General features: G+C 33.7%; 1 protein-coding gene across 2 annotated transcripts in view; it reads right to left on the bottom strand.

Annotated features, from left to right (window-relative positions):
• Positions 1 to 2,553: 2,553 nt before the first annotated feature.
• LOC149085435 (tyrosine-protein phosphatase 69D-like) overlaps positions 2,554 to 18,473 on the bottom strand; it is a 227,832-nt gene continuing 211,912 nt past the window's right edge. For both annotated transcript variants that reach the window (XM_089233438.1, XM_089233437.1), the window contains exons 27-29: positions 17,185 to 17,345; positions 16,951 to 17,086; positions 2,554 to 3,141 (exon numbers count right to left, since the gene is read on the bottom strand). In XM_089233438.1, coding sequence (XP_089089564.1) covers positions 3,058 to 3,141; positions 16,951 to 17,086; positions 17,185 to 17,345 — 381 coding nt within the window. In that variant the 3' untranslated portion in view covers positions 2,554 to 3,057. The remainder of the gene's footprint in view (positions 3,142 to 16,950; positions 17,087 to 17,184; positions 17,346 to 18,473) is intronic.

An 18,473-nucleotide genomic window follows, 5' to 3' on the forward strand; every position in this document is an offset into this window, starting at 1 on the left:
TCGCAGCAGGAACTCTGATGAAATCCAATTCTTCAACCAACTTTTCTGTAAACAACAATCGTCATAAGGCTGTAAACTTCTGAAGGATGCTTCCTTTAGGATTGGTATATTTTGCATTTGAGGTGCTTTTCACTGGCTTGCATAATCACAAATAAAAGTAGTTCGTAAACCAAATCGTTATTTGTTGTTTGCAAACCGAGCCGTTAGTAAACCAAGAGTTGACTATATTTATAGATTGCTTAGAATTTTAACATATGCCACTAAACTGTTGATGTTTGGAGAGATTTAATCTCACTTGGCGAGAAACCTCCCACACACAGACACACTTCTACTAGCTGTCACTGCGAAAGGAAAATGCGCAACAACCATCTAAAAATTATGTTATGTTTATAAATTTTATGGTAATAAATATTTTATTTTGGTGAAACTTGCATGATTGTTATTTTCTCTATTCCCCCATCACTTACCATCAGGACAATGGTGACCCAGACGTGATTTGAGCTATTACAACTGTTAAAAAAATAATTGGCACCAACCTGCTCTATATAGAGAAGAAAAAAAAGGAACCACCCATATGTGTTCTTCAATAAGTTTTTTGTTCTTGTAAACTGGGTATTTTCGATATACAAGGTTTTCATTCTAAGTCATCATTATATGTTTGTTTGGGTTCCATGGAACAGTTTCATAGCCATCAAGGGGTCCATGAAAACTGAAACATTGGAAATCTCTGGTCTATCTTGCAGCTTGCATGAATAAAATTGAAACCTATACAAAAATTAAGTTCTATATATAATTTGCTTCAAGAAAAAACCTGATTGAAACTTTTGTAAGCAGAATGTGTTTGGGAAAAATTATGTTCGTACAAAATTTTTCTAATGAAAAGTTGCAAAATTTATGACTGATAATAGAAGTATGAATGGATCACTTATCAAAACTGCTACTTTCACTAGGTGATATCTTGTTTTATAGAAATATTCCAAAAATATAAACAAACCATTGGTTGGAAGGGAAATACCATCTGAGTCATGTAAATATGTTCAACTATGTCATACACTAATGAAAGATAGCTAGAATTTAATTTTAATTTATACAAAAATTGCCACGTTTTCAAGACAAATTAAATTTAATTGATTGAATAGTCGACGCGTTTCGGCTCTTCAATATATAAAGCTGTCATCAGGACCTCATGGTCAGAATTCACACGAATTAGTCATGGACAGGGGGGTTTTTGCATCTGATCATCTGGAGAGTTTGCCTTTGTATTTGCTGCTTCCGAGTGGATGCGAATTGACCACTCGGACGCAGCAAATACAAAGGCAAACTCTCCGGACGACCAGACGTAAACATCACCCCTCCACGACTGATTCGTGTTAATTCTGACCACGAGGTTCTGATGATGGCTCTCCATTGAATAGTTGAAATGCGTCGACCATTCGACCAATTGAATTTTATTTGTCTTGAAAACGTGGCAATTTTTGTATAAATTAAAACCAGACAAAGTTTTTAATTTTTGTGATAACTTAATTTTAGTTCATTTATTAATAAAATTTTAATGGCTTGCTTACAGCAAGTTTCGTATTAAACTTATTGGCCACTGAATTGTCAATACAACTGTAATGAATTAAAGAAATAGTTTCAATAAGCATACAATTCATTTAAGTGAAAATTCTGTGGCTATATATTGACAGTCCCATTGGACTTCACATAGGAATTTAAACAGTAATTCTCTAATAGGAATTTCAGAGAAAAGTTTTGTGTATCAGAAAATTTACGGCTTCAAAATTTTGAGGATGCTATAAATATTCTGTCTCTTTTGAATTCCCTTCCAAAAATTTATAAAAAACCAAACAAAGCTAAGTCAAACTACTTTTATGGAATTTATAAAATAATTATGAACATGAAATATATTTTTAAAAAAAATTTAAAGAAAAAGTTTTAATCAATAGGAGTCTATCCAGACCTCAATATTCAATCTTAATTCAACTGAAAATACTTTTCGTGAAAATTGATTACTATAACTTTAATCCTGAAAATAAAATTCACTGAATTCAATGAATGAGTACAAGATTTCATACAAATGAGCATGAAATTTTAGGAACGAAAAAACGTGTTAGAATGTTTTCTTAAGTTGTACTTTGCTGCAAGACTAAAATTTCTCTCTACATATAATTTTGGTTAGTTTTTATATACATGTGTGTGTGTGTATATATATATATATATATATATTTTTGCTTGCCACTAGAAATAGGCAAGATATTTAGTTGTCTAAAATATATCTATGAAATGTACATATAAAAATTCAGAATTGTTCATCAACTTATAAACGTTCTCAAAATCACTTCAATTCACAAAAATTATTAAAGAAACATATTATTTCACATGACAATTGCTATGTCTTGACAATGTCAAATGAGAAAATTGTCAATTTGATCTGAAAATAATGAGTATATATATATACAGTGCTTTTGAATATCAGATGAAATTCTGTCTCAGATTGATATAAAATGAGAAAAAAAAATTATAAAATAAATCTAAATGCTATCAAAGAGAAACCACACTGCATAACTTATTTTATTAAATTTTCTAAAAAAATTCATAAAATTTGATATTTTCATAATAAAAATGATGAAATTCTTTTAAAAGTGAATGTGAAAAATTCACAACATGAATGTTTTTAAGAAAAAGATTGAGTATTCATGAAAATGTTACAAGAATTTCTGATAGCAGAGGATCAATCAGACGAGATGCTGGTATAAAATATTTGAGTTCTCTTGATTGTGCTGAAATACTGTAGAGGGGAAAAAAGCCAAATTTTGTCCATAATGATGGAGCACCTGTAACACCAGTTTCTCACATTGCCTCATAATTTTTTGTTAAATTAATAAGTACTTTCATATGAAATATCTAACAAGTGATGACTTATGAATAACAGATTATAATGGCACTGTTCTACTTGAGCAACAGCTCCACCAGATTCTCTGGCAGGACACCACAGCAAACATACATACGAGCACCCAGAAAAAAATTGGTGGAGCAAAACACATGGATGGATATACACTAAAGTTGAGTGTCTCCCATATCACACAAGTTTCTTGACACAATGTATTCAAGTAGACTTTTGTAAAGGAAATCATATTGTGCCTATGTCAGAAAACATAAAAAAAAATATATATATAAACATAACTTATGCACAATTAGTGAACAAACTTGTAGACAAATCAACAATACTAGAATTATGAAAGCAGTCAGTCATTTTGAATGTGAATGAGGGACTTTGACATGAGATTACGCCCAACTGTTCATCTACGGAAATTGAAATTTCATGACTTTTCTCATCTGCTTGAGGCTTTTGAATTCCAAGAAGATAAATGTTCTAGGTTTCTTAATTTATTGGTAAAATGAATGTCCTATCTAGAGTGACAGTAGCAGTCAAAATAACCATGGAGAATATGCATGAACATGATTAACAAACATCCTAAAATGCAGTCTCTGTATAAAACATCTTCTCTTCCAGTATTTATTTAATACTGGAAGAGGAGATGTTTTATAGTGACATTTTCTGTTTTCAGTATCAATTTTGGACTATTCTAAGGTACAACTTTGAAAAGCTTTAAAAAAATCTCAAAACTGACAAATTTTTACAGGAAAATAAAAAACATGACTTGAATAACAAAAATTTCAATTGAGAAAAATAAAATATTAACCCTTGATTTAACAGATTCTGATGAAATTAGAGGGTATATTTTTCAATGGAATCTAAAGTAGCAAACTATTATTTTTTCATTGCATGTTAGCATGCAATTTAAGCTATTGGCATTAAAAAAAGGGGAGGAAAAATATCCTAATGTAACCCTATATTTTCAACCCACACACACATAATACAGTAGAACCTTCCTAATCCAGACACTTCTGTCAGGAAGTTCATTTATTACTTTTTTTTCACAATTGGGAACTGTTTTTTTTACCCAAATTCCGTTTGGGCTTTTTTTTCAATAAATCATTTCCTTTCTTTTTTGTACCACTTTCTTGCCCCCCTCTTAATGATTTATTGTTGGTGTCTACTGCAGTTTTTTGGCTTCTGAGAAAGTGGAAACAATAGTGTCACCCGTGTTTCCATGAATGTGATAAGTCAGAAAGTCTACTTTGATAAAAATAAATTTTTTATTTCATTTCTCTATGATGTTTGGTTCACTTTATCATTTTAGAACTTGTCCAGCATTCTGTTACTTTTTGTGATTATCTAAGTGAATTTCAAACTCGCAAAAAACATCAAGTGATGTGGCAGATTTAAGCAGCAAACACAGTACTTCAAGTACTTCATATCAAGAAATATTTAAGTAATTGTACACAATATTTACAATTTTACGAATTTCCTCATCTTAAAATTGAATGTGTATAAAATAGGTTATTTTATTTATAGAGTAACACTAATAAGACACTGAGATACAGCAGTTCATAACAAACGTGTGAATTTATGTAATGGAGCTTCTCTGAAACACTATTCCATGCATGATTTGATATAACACCAAACTTATTATAGTGCTAAAATTCTTTGGGATGGATGATGGTGTTACAATGGGGTTTGACTGTATATGTGAGAAAGTTGAGCTTTAGAAAAAGCTAGGACTTGGAACACCAATACAAATTTTGTATGAAAGATATGCAAGTGTCAGAAAATCTATGGTTTACAATCTTCCAAAACAAAAAAAAAAATTTTTTTTTTCATCTTTGAGAAGTGCCTAAAAGAAATGTTTAAAGATTAAGTAAAAAGATTTTTTTCTATAGATACAGCAAAACCTCTCTTTTGCAGACACCAGTGGGACAAAAAAAATTACCCATAAAAGAGGGGTGACCGTTAATTAGGGCGTTTGAAAAGCATACTTTCATTATACACGGAGACATTATTATTTGGATGTAAAAGAAAGGTAACTGCATCTGAGGGGGTGTCCATTAAGAGGAATTTTACTGTAATTAGTGACATGTGAATTAGAAATTAAGGTTAATAATGCATAAACATTTACGAATACAGTACATACATACGCTCTGTTATTACAATAAAATTCTGATATAATGAGTAAGATTTATAATCAGAATCTCACTATTATGAATGATTGTCAAATAGTTAATGTTAAAGATACAAAAAATATTCGGTTGTAGCAAGTTGAAAATCAGGAAAAGCATTCACTATAACATCAAAAGAATTCTCAACTATGCCTCTAGTTTTTCCTTCTCTCTCGACAAGAATTGAACATGATGGCCAGGGCCCGAATGTTGATGACATTTGCATTTTTTGGCCCTTTTTCACTTTAAGGGCATTTTTTAAGTTTTGGGGCATCTTTTGGCATTTCCATGACTTTTCTCAACATTTTTTTCAGGGTATAAAAGGTGAAAGAAGTTAAATATGTGTGTGTGTGTGCTAATTACATTGAGTAATATTATCGAAAAATATCATTTATAAATTATCATCAAACCACTTTTTAAACAATTAAACTATGATTTCGGTTGTGATAAATGAATTCAATTTAAATGAAAAGGAAAGTACACTTTACAAAAAATATCTTCGTCTAAATTTAGGAACCAGACAGAAGAAATCAAGTTTATAAGTTGCCTACAGTAACAGAGTCAAAAATACAACAACAGATTGCATTATTATATGAACTTGGAAGTCTTTTGCTGAAGATAAGAAGTCAATTAAGCCATTCATCGGTAAGAGAAAGCAAATGAAAAGAAGTGTTGGATTATAGTTAATGCATCGAAAAGGCAATTAAAAACAGCCCACTACTTGAAAACGGCTCTCACCTTGCGATAGGTGTCTGTTGAACAGCAACTTATTTTTTCCTAGAGATAAATTAAAGCACAAGAGACGATAACTTGAAATTTTACTGAAGCTTGTGTACTGAACGCGGATTGCTGAAATTTGAACGATGCCCAAAAGCAAACCATCTAAATTTTCTCTCTTGCAAAAGATAGTTTAAGAATTTGGGGATGATGTTTTTCTACTCGCTAAATCATTTTGTTTTGCAAAGTGTGTGAAACTAAAGTTGCAGCTGAAAAAAAATTTACTGTCACACAGCACATTGGAAGGAATAGGCATAAAAAGGGAATTGAGCAGTCAAGAAAAAGTCTCAATCATCTCAACTCTTCTTTGAACAACAGTGTAAGCTGTCTACATCATCCTCTTCAAAGATATCCTTCTTTAAGGAAATGTATAACACGTTGATATCAGCTAACATACCTTTTGAAAAGCTGAACAATTCAAAGTTTAGGGACTTCTTGGAGTCCACCAGACATTGCATACCCGATGAATCAATGCTGCGAAAAAATTACGTGCGAGTGATTTTTAAAATCAATTCAATAAAACATATCAGAATGATGGACAAGGTAGGGTTTACCATAGCAGGAGAAAAAACTTTTTGTTTCAACAGATGAAACAACTGATGTTCTGAAGCCCGCCCTGTTGCTAATGTCGTCATAAGAATTCTCCGGCCGGATCATCATGGAAAAAGTTTCCTATTAAGTTCTGAGATTCTAGAGAAAATCAATCATTCCACTATCTGTCAACTTTCTGACAAAAGCATGAATATTTTGTGGCCAAATGGTGTGTGTAGCACAATAATATTTTACTTTTCTTGACCGATGCCACTCCATATGTGTTATAAGTAGGGCGAGTGATCAGAAGCTTATACCCAAAAGCTGTACATGCCTTGCTCATGCAATGCATAGCATTTGTGAATAAATTCGATTAGGCTAATAGTCAAATCTATACTCTACCTGTTTAGAGTTTACTTTTAGAAGCCGCCTTGATGACTTATCATGGCACATTCTCCTCGTAAAAATTACTCTAAGGTGCTTTGAACAAAGAATGGACACAGAAAAGTCAAATTGTTTTAACCCCGTCTTCCTATTTTTTAGCTTCCCATTGTACACATGGATTATGTGATTTTTTATATGAATTTTGTCTCAGGGAGTAAGAGACCACAGGCCCATTTACAGTTTCAAGTTGTTTCCAATTGACTGAAAAAAAATCTTGCTAAAAACATTCAGATCAGCATAAAAATGTTGACAACACTGCACATGGAAGTGAGCAGTGATATAATAATTGGGAATTCTAATTGTTTAGTGGGTTGAATAAATTGCTTTGATAATATGAAATTCTATGGACATATGTCTTTGAGAATTAACTGCTGTTGAACCTAAAATCAATTTCATAACTATAGTTCTGTTCATTTTGTAATATCAGAATGAAAAGATCTAAAAGATGTTTTGATGCAGATATAGTAGCAATTTTTTCATAACCTGGCATAGCACAAAATAGAAATTTGCTTATAATGAGAATGTTATAATGACAATTTCCTGATGATTGTGAACTTTTTTTTATACAGTCTCTTAACTGTTTAAAGGCCAATGTTCTATAAATAAAACAGTTTTTATTTACAAAAATATCAGATAAAAATTGATTCAAACATTACCGGGTTTTTTATTGTATATAGAGGAGAGTTCAAAGTGCTTTTTTAAATAAATTTGGAAACTTCATGTTGATATAAACATTTTTGACAGAATTTTGAAATTTGACATTTTCTGTGTGTGGGCATTTTTTCTCCATTTCGATTAAAATTTGCCAAAATTTCAATTTCAGTAAATTGAAAATTATTGTGTGTTTCTACCACTTAATATATCAATCAAAGTAAATCAATTAGTTTATTTGTACTGTTAAACATTAAAAAGCTACGCACGTTCAAAAATGCATGTTCCATTTATGGAACATTGGCCTTTCAAGAGAGAGGGATTCTAGGGATATCTAATGTGTAGTGCGCTGCTTCGATTTCCCTGTTCGAACCCCAGGGTGTTGTAATCGTTCAACATGTGTATAGGGGCTAATTCTGGGTAATATGACACAGAGGAATGTGCTTTCTGGGGTTAATTGTTTATATTGGGTGAGTACTTTTTTATTCTTGCATTCTTAGAAATGCATGTTTTTGCAAACTGCAGACTAATCAAACCAAGTTCGACAATCCTAGATAGTCTTGTTGTGCGTAAGAAAATTATTGCATGGGATAAAAAGTTCTTTTTAGAATCTGAGCAAAACCTCAGCTCTGGATTCAATTGGAAAAGATTTGCCATATGACCATTATAGCACATTGGATAATTCATTCAGAGTTGTGAGAAGCGGATCGTATTTCATTTGGAATTCCAAAGAGAAGTGACAATGAACCTTCTACAAATGAAGGAGGGGTAAATTATTCATCCAGGTCTACGTTGTCAACTGAAAAAAATATTTCAGGTCATCTGATGGCATTATATTGTGTCTGCGATACAAGGACAGTGTGGTTTGCCAAAAAAAAAACCACTGTGTATAAATACTACCAATGTGACAAACGGGTCCATCAAATATATATGTTTTCTTTCTTTTATCACGGACATTAGCTGAAATTTTGAATTTTCTGCACTCATGTTTATGTTAAAAAAAGCCGGTATATGTTGCGAATTTGAATTTGTAGTAGAAAACAGAAAATTTTGAGTGATAACTGCACTCCAGAAATAAATAATCAAGAGAATATAGGCGATACCAATTTCCGCTTTCACCTCTCCCCAAGTGCCAATGTTCCATTTATAAAACATCATGAAAAACAAAGAAAATTTTTTTTCTTCAAATTTCAAAGTTGATCTATGTATAGGCATGCAAAAGAACCTCAAATTCCAAATTTCAAAACAATAAGTGACTTCGTTCATTGTTCAGCCTTTAAACGGTTAATCCTGCACTCTGAGACTGTCCATTCCTCTGGGAAAGAGCACAAACCATCCCAAGATGGTCTCTCTGGATGGACAGAAGTCATTTTTGTCTGTATCTTTTAGTCTTGAGAATTTTTTCTATCTAATATTTTTAGCATCTTTCAGTTCACCCCAGACAACACATCTTTTGATCACCTAAATCTTATCATGATTAGTTTAATTTTTGTATTTCTGATACAAAAAAACAATTTGTTGTACACTCGCTTCATCAAATATGATATTTTTAAGGTTCCATATCCATCGCCTAAGGAAGTGTTTGACTGTCTTGTAGCCAACGATCCAACACGTGTTCCAGCTTTGCTAGCGAGAATTCAGTATTAAGATCAAGAAAGGTAAATACTTCTATATTAGTTCTTTTCCAGAAAAAATCTTGTTTTTTTTTTTAAATAAAGTAAGTGGTGAATACTTTACCTGTTGGCTCATTAATCTATTTCAGACTCATCAGGACAATCTCCTAGAAACATAGCCTTGGCTGATAAAGTCCTGAGTAGCAAACAAAGTGCAGAGCTTTTGGCATACCATGGATCTAAAGTTGATAATAAAGAACGTCCTTCCCCCTCACAAAGTGTAAGAAGCGTGAAGTTTATGTTCTAATGACTCCCAACTGCACGTACACTCATATCCGAAATGCATGCCACGCACCATGGCAATTTTCATGGTTTAGTTGAGCATGAATGATTCTTAGTAATCAGATTGTAATTTTCAAAATTAAAACAAAAATTACTTCAAGTTTCTCACATTTTCTACGAGACTACTACTACTAAACCAGACATACACCTCATTCATATTTCTCTGGGGAACTTCTAACGAATTGGTACATTTTGGAATGTGTGTGTTTTGCGCATGTAGTGAACCTTCCGTAAAGTTTGTTTCTGTGTAGTGCTGCTATCTGCCATCAATTTTTTTTATCTAACTATGCATGAAGTGTAATGAGTGAATAGCATACCATTGCAGGTCTGTTGCTCTCTGCAGTGAGACTTTTACAGGGCTCACATTTGTGCCTCGAAGTTCAAAGAACCACAGAAAACCAACTTTAGCCGACCACCACTGTGGTGACTGGGATTTCCAGGCTTCAGAGTTTCTACTACATCTCTCTGACTATTGAAAAATTTTGACCACAGGAGTAGAATTTACAGTTTGGAGTTTTTTCCAAAAATGCCTAAAAAATTTGTGCTAAAAACTTTCTGATTAGCCGTAAAAACATTGATGAGTCCATACAGCCATGAAAGTGAGCAGTGATATAGTAATTGAGACTTTTAATTGTTCAGTTGGTTGTTGGTTGACTAAATAGCTTTGATAACATAAAATTCTATGAAAAAATGTATTAGAGAATCAAGGATCAACAGTTGCGAGACAAAAAATCAATTTCATGACTAGAGTTCTGTTCGTTTGATATTAGAACAAAATGATCTAAAAGATGTTTTAATGCAGATTAAGTAACAATTTTCTACCATTTTTATAAACTGACAGAGCAAAAAATGGAAATTTCCTTATAATGAGAAGTCTGTTATCAACAATTTTCCTTGTGAACTGTCATTATAATGAGCTCTTTCACTGTATATGCATGTAAAAAAAAAAAGTATATTGCTTTATTTCTTTTCTTTCAAACAAAAATATAAATCAAAGTGCTCTAAAAGACAGATTACTGTTTTTAAATATCAAAGCTTGGGTAATAAATAAAATTTGATCCATAATCTGAAGAATTCTCTAATCTGGAATCCTAGATCCCAAGGAGTCCAGATTACAGAGATTTTATTGTACTTTCTGTGAATGAGGACTTATTACTTTGTGGTCACAGCAATTTGTATATTATATGAGCTGATGCAGCTATAGTTACACCATCACTGTCAAACCAAGAGATCCAAATCAGTTGCTCCAGTACATTATTGAATAGCAAACCCTATGAAATTCAAATGGAAAATTCAATGCAAGACTAACAGTATCCACCTGGGCCACTGTGCCCTTCTATTTATTTCATATCTTTCTACTTTATAAGTGTAAAATTTCTCTACATCACTCATATCATCACAAATATTATAACTCATGATACCTGGGGGTGAACTATCTCTGCGGTCCTTAGCCCAAAAAAAGTAGTTGAGCGCCGATTAGTCCTTAGCTGGCCAGTAGTTGGAATTTTTGATAGTATCTCTAAGCTAAGGACTTTTTTTTAAGTAGTTACTTAGGACCGCAGCTAAGGACTGCCAAGCACCAGTCCTTAAGCAGTAGTTCACGGTGGCCATCTTGGAAACTAAGAAATTTCGCCGAGAGAGAAAGTTGCAGCAAGATCACGCTTTAATATTTAGCAGTGAAATATGCTGTTTTTTTTATGAATCAAACAATTTTATTCAACGGAAGTGAATGATAAAACTTCCTTTATATCGTTGATGTTAGTTATTCATCGTTATATTCTCCAAGTGGTCTACGTACGTGTATGTTGACATCGGCAAGCGAAGCCATGCTAGCATAGTGCTAGCATGTTTATACTAAGGTAAGAATTATTTTAATGCTATCAAACTATATAGCAAGAGTTTTTAAAGATATTCTTAAAATTTTTTTGCCTGGTAAATGTGTTATCTAGAATTATAAATGGCTATAATGTCATGCAATCAATACTGAAAAATATCAAGTAGCCCATGTATATTTTGGATTGTATTGAAAATATTTACATAGCAAATGAAATATGAATCTGTAATTACTATAATATGTGAATATTAATGAAATTATAAATGAAATTTTTTTAATGAAAAATTGTCTCTAAATAAATTGATAGCGTAAATAGATAATTTGAATATTATTGATACGATAAAAATTGTGCTTGGATGACTATGCTATGTAATCAGCAGTAAATAAGGAAATTGCAAATTTGTATTTTAGATTAATCCGCACCTTCAATGCATAAAGAAACTAATAAGCTATAATTGATTGATAATAAATAATTGCACGTAATTGACAAAAACTTGAATTATTTTTTTTATGATAAGCAATGTTAAAATTAAAATAAAGCGTGGTAAATTTGCAGTATAATGTTAAGTATTAATTTCTGTAAATTTCATGCCTGAAGGATTAAAATCTTGATTTGATTATCAATCTTGAACTGTCCAAATAAACAATATTGTAGGATTCGCGAAAGTTAAATTTTTAGAAGAAAAAAAATCATGCAACGTGAAAAATTGCACCCTGTAACTCGCTCTGAGATGAATCATATTTATGAAGGAATCATGTTTTGTTCAGATATAAAAAAATGAAATTTGTACAATGGGACTAAAAAATCAAGTTGGAATTTTTTGGTGCAGTTTTTTAGTGTTGAAGTATATGTGCCATCATCATGAGAAGCAGATTATTTTTCGAAACTTATTATACTTCAGTATTTGGTGTTATGGCCTCGCTGAGTTCAAGTATGATTTTTTGCTGATGATTGTGTTCGATTTTATGTGTATGGTTAAACACATACCTTTCAGAATTTTTTATCTCAAATTGGACAAAAATTTCTTTCTTTCCATGTCAAATATTTTAGAAGTTTAAAATAGAACATTTTGAGACTTTATGGAATTTATAAATTTTTAAGAAGCATTTATTTTTTGACCATGTTGTTAGTAAACAGCTGATGCATTTGTGTATACACTTGTGAGACTTTTCTAACTCAAAAAATTTTGTTCCCTAGGAACTTGGCTGTATCTAGCTACGATGTTATGTGAAGGTTTCACTAAGCAAACAAAAGTAATTTTAATTCTATGTATTCGCCGTAAAGTAATACAGTTTTCATTATTTTCATGTCAAATAAAATATTTCCATGCATGATTTAATGACACATATTTCAACATTATATCACCACATTTTTACTGATTTTATTTGTATCAACAACCATAGTGGAACAAATACAGTCGAACCCTAATTTAATGCCACTATCTGTCCCAAAGAATTTTGGTGTTATATCCGATCATAGAGTAGCATTTTGGAGAGGCTGCATTACATAATTTCACATATTTATTACGAAATGTCATATCAGTGTCTAATTTATGTTGCTCCATGAATAACATAACCTATTTTATATGCATTCAATTTTAAATTGAGAAAATTTATAAAATTGTAAACACTGTAAAATCACTTGAATATTTCTCAATATCAGGGGTGGGAAGTGACTAAGTCCATTTCGGAGCAGCTTTGGAGCAGCAAAATTCAGGATTCAGAGCAGTTTTGGAGCAGCAAATTCAGGATTTGGAGCAGTTTTGGAGCAGCAAATTTGGGATTTGGAGCAATTTCGGAGCAGCAAAATATGGGATTCTGAGCAGATATTTATAAATTGGAGCAGTGAAATTAACAAGAATATTTTTGTTAACCCTCAACCCTTTTCAAAATAAAACTGCACTGTCTTTTGTTATCAAACATCTTTTCGTCAGCTTGATTTTTGTTTTTGGTGTTTTAGGCTTTTGACACCTTGTTTGAAAGAGCGGCTGTCATAAAATTTTTTGCACCCATCTATTTAAGATGATTTTTGCTTACTGACGACACTATTTGCTGCCTTGAACAGCAGCACTTCAAATGAGCTGAAAACTTTTTATAAGTTTTTAATTTTTTTAAACTTGGAAAGAAATTGTTGCAAAATGGGAGAGAATTTCGGAAGAATCAACTCGTTGTTTGGCGATGCAGCACTCATTATCTGGCGAGATTGGTGATCTGACACTCGCTATTTGGCGAGATTGACAATTTAACGCTCGTTATTTGGCAACATTGGCGATTTAACGCTCGTTATTCGGCAAAGTTTCTAAACTAACATTCGTAATTCGGCAGACATGCGCTTTTTACTCCCGGAATGAAAATTTTTTTCACGAAACATCAGGATTTAACACAATGACAATCGACTACAGTAATTTTTGCTGCTTCCAGTGACGACTATTTTTTTTAAACGGAAACACTCGAATTTGCACTTTAAAGCTGAAAGGCATTGCAAACCATTTTCAGTTCCATGATCACAGACAATATCAGGGTTTCGCGATGGAAGGGCCGATAGTCTAAGTATAGTGGAATAAAACACGCTCTTCTTGTAAAGAAACGTTTCGTGGCTAGCAGGAACAAAAATTTTTTGGCATCCTTTCCGAAATTCCGGGCATACTGAGACAAAATTCGCTATTTGGCGCAGAAAAATGCGAAAATATGTTATTGGAGCAGGATCGCAAGATATTAGTTTTGGCGCAGTGCGGCGCAATTGGCGCAGAGTTCCCACCTCTGCAATATCAAACTAATATAACAGAAATATACTGTCTTACCTCTGAAATTATTTCAGTTCTGCATAAATTTAGCGGCACATTTTGTATGTGCAAAAACAAAATAAACGAAGGGGGAAAATTTAGAGAGATGAATTTTTGTACTGCTCTAAACTTGACCAGTATGAGTAAAAACATGCACTGTTAACAAACTAGTCTTGGCAACCTTAAACAAACTGTTGCAGTATGCTTGTGTGGTACACTTTCCCTTATCAACAAAACCATTTCTTTGCATAGGTTGGCTCTTTATATAAATGGGCTTTGTAAAGCTCTGTCAAAACCTTTTGACCACACACCAGTTTCTATTCTTTAAATCATTTGCTCAGACTGTTATATAGACCAATAATAACAATGGAATGAAAAGATAAATGTTCAACTCCCATATAAAAAAAGCAAAATGATGGGAAAGGAAATGTGGGAATTCTTGCAAAATGACACAGACTTTGTATAAATCCAAACAATAGTTGGCGTTATAACACGTTAACACGTTCACACTAAAATGAGTGTTTTACATTATAGTCCATGTATGGAATATCAATTCACTGAAAATTTGTGGCGCTAAGCGGGGCTGATGCTATAACAAGGTTTAACTTTATATAAATGAAAGAGAGGACATTAAAAAAAACTTGAGAATTTTTGCTAACTGAAAAACTGATATTAATTCTTTGAAAAAATTATAATCATATTCACCAATGAGGAAATTTTGTGAATGGAAATAATGAAACAATCAATACCCTTGACAACAAATATCATACCTTTTAACTACAGTGACGTCATATGACACTGCAAAATCTAATAAGTGAGGGTTCCCCGATCTACAAGAGATTGCTAAGGATGTGTTTTAGAGCAAAGCTAAAAGTAGAGTGAAAAAACAAAATAAGCTGCCTGCCAAACAGTTTTTTGCTTCATGTGTCTGTGACCAAAATTTTAGGGTAGAAACAGGACTTGAAAAATTAAAAAAACATTTTAGGCGTCACTAAAATTTCTTGGCAGCCAAGCATATTTTTAAGAGAAATAGTGCAAAATAAAAAACATAATTCGACTTTTCCTGCACTTGATGACCTTCCCAATGTTAGAAGATGCACAGACATAAATTCCAAAACATTTGTGATCATGCATAAAACATTTTAGGTGAAAATGGAAATTTTTTTTTGTGCCATGGCGACTTGGCTCCTGAGATTTGTCAAGCCCTAGAAAAATACATCTAGACATGAACAAGTGCATCTGTGTTTAATGTCAGGTCTCCCTTGCAAAACACTGTTGTGTTATTGTGTGCACAGTTTATATGTACTTATACAACTAAAGACTGTGTTATAAACTGAAAAGCCAAAAAAACTGGTACAGGCATGCGTATGCAAATAAAGAGATATGGAACCAATCAGAGTATGGCGCTGCGGTCGGCAACGCCTATATAACACAACAAGTGTCTGGCATAGTTGTAAGATCGGTTACTGCTGCTACAATGGCAGGTTATCGAGATTTAAGTGAGTTTGAACGTGGTGTTGTAGTCGGCGCACGAGAGATGGGACATAGCATCATCGAGGTAGCGATGAAATTTGGATTTTCACGTACGACCATTTGTGTGGTGTACCGTGAATATCGGGAATCCGGTAAAAAATTAAATCTACGACATCGCTGCAGCCGGAAAAAGATCATGCAAGAACGGGACTAACGTCGACTGACGAGAATCATTAAATGTGACAGACGTGCAACCCTTCCGCAAATTGCTGCAGATTTCAATGCTGGGCCATCAACAAGTGTCAGCGTGCGAACCATTCAACGAAACATCATCGATATGGGCTTTCGGAGCCGAAGGCCCACTCGTGTACCCTTGATGACTGCACGACACAAAGCTTTACGCCTCGCCCCTACAACACAGACATTGGACTGTTGAGGACTGGAAACACGTTGCCTGGTCTGACGGGTCTCGGTTTCAATTGCTTCGAGCTGATGGACATGTACGGGTATGGAGACAACCTCATGAATCCATGGACCCTACATGTCAACAGGGGACTGTTCAAGCTGGTGGAGGCTCTGTGATGGTATGGGGCGTGTGCAGTTGGCGTGATATGGGACCCCTGATATGTCTAGATACGACTCTGACAGGTGACAGGTACGTAAGCATCCTGTCTAATCACCTGCGCCCATTCATGTCCATTGTGCATTCCGACGGACTTGGACAATTTCAGCAGGACAATGCGACACCCCACACGTCCAGAATTGCTACAAAGTGGCTCCAGGAACACTCTTCTGACTTTAGACACTTCCGCTGGCCACCAAAATCCCCAGACATGAACATTATTGAACACACCTGGGATGCCTTTCAACGTGCTGTTCAGAAGAGATCTCCACCCCCTCTTACTCCTACGGATTTATGGACAGCCCTGCCGGATTCATGGTGTCAATTACCTCCAGCACTACTTCAGACATTAGTTGAGTCCATGCCACGTCGTGTTGCAGCACTTCTGCGTGCTCGCGGGGGCCCTACACGATATTAGGCAGGTTACCAGTTTTTTTTGGCTCTTCAGTGTATATTTTCCCAAAAGAAAGCAGCATTTAAGCAAAAGTAAAATAATTTCCGTACTTGTATTCCATATCACCATGATTTAACTTTGGAGATAAAGAAGCACTCAGAGAAAATGTTTGAACATACAGAGGTGAAAATGCATTGATTGAGTACTGCTGATGCATAGAATATTCTCTTCCTCAAGGTATAGAGTTATACAAAATATTGAGGTTCTACTGCACATGAAATTCAAAAAGTATGTTCACATAAGTTACGTCACTAAATGATTAAATTTTTTCTTAAAAACAATTGCAGTACATCTATCATCCCCATCTAACGCTACTAATTATGATAAGTGAAAGTAACAATATTGATAAAGTAAGTAAAACCAACCAAAGTTTGAAGCATGCATTGCCTCTGAGATCGGGTATATCTAGCAGCCTGAAAAACATCAACTCTTTCTTCTGCTTTAAGCTGCTGAATCAAAACACTCAATGTGACAAACACACTGCTCCTGTCGCCTCCACCACTGAAAATAATGAAAAAATATCCCAGGTGATTGCATTATTTTGCACACAGTACACACTCAAAGAATTAAATAGTGCTCCGTATTAACATTGAAAATACCTGCAGTGAACTGTAACTGGCCCACTGACAGTTTGAGATTCTTGATTCTGCTGCACATCATCAATCAATGCCAATAAACCTACTGTGCCTTCTGGAACAGTACCAGTACTACCAGGCCATTCACTGAATTGATACTGTTGTAGTGAATGCTTATCATGATTCTGAAACGAAAGAAAGGGAAAAACACATACATTAAAATTTATGATAAAAATATTTTTCTATAACAATCAATATGTACTTTGAAAGAATGAAAATAAAACCTGAAAAATTAAAATAATAGTTATATGCAAAATATGACAAAAAAAATTTTGAATTGACATTGTGAAGTTTAACACATCAGAAGTGGGGACTGAGATCTCAGTCTAACATTGTCTGACTGAAATCTTAACTTATTCTTCAACAGCGGAAAGAGTGTGTTGGAAATCTATATTTTTCTTCTCTTTGTCTAAATCAAGTCGATGAAAAAATAGTATACCTAGGACAGGTAGGTGTATAATAGATAAACACAGAGCATTTCTCTTCTAAATTATATACAGTAGCTTGAGCAGGAATTTCTCGAGAGGGGGGGAGAGAGAATCAACAAGAGACCTCTTTTTTGCATATGCCTATGTTTATATAAAGTATACTGTGGTAAGTGGAACCATTTTTTTCATTGGTTCAATTCAACCTAGTTTCTACATTGGAAAAGTCAACTTCTTGAAAATATGGGAATACATTTTTCCAATCATTCCCATGGTTCATACGCATTGAAAACAAAAAATTTCATGGACTATTCAAGCACTTTTCCACGCAAAATTTAAAAATTCAAGGACATTCATATGGTTGATTGTATTTTAATACAAAGGCCACAACACACAAAATGCCAAACGAGGTAACAGAAAAAAGATGCCCATAAAAAATATGGATGTCGAATACATATCTAAACTACAGGGCGTCCATAATTAAAAGACCCTATTCTGAAGTAGCTAACAGGCGAAAACAGTCATCAGAAAATTGTGAAATTTTGTGGAGGACTTCATGGAGTGATGGGAATTTGTTTTGGGGGGGGGGGAGATTGGTTACATGTCACCACCAGAGGGCGTTTCACTCTGAATACCTGTAGTAAACATGTAAATTTATGTGATGTCATGCAGCACCTGTCATAAAATCTAGAAACATTCGCGGAGATCTTGTTTCTCAATGTGTTTGCTGCTCACAACGACGATAAGTTTACAAAGTCGCACTTTCTTGGTCAAACTGTTTTACCAAAACAGTAATTCCACAGTAATCACTCTACGGAAATATCAGAC

The sequence above is a fragment of the Pholcus phalangioides genome, unplaced genomic scaffold (genome assembly GCF_987345545.1).
Source record: "Pholcus phalangioides strain wild (caught in Gottingen) unplaced genomic scaffold, Ppha-v1.0 ptg000007l_1, whole genome shotgun sequence".
NCBI classification, from domain to species: Eukaryota; Metazoa; Arthropoda; class Arachnida; order Araneae; family Pholcidae; genus Pholcus; species Pholcus phalangioides.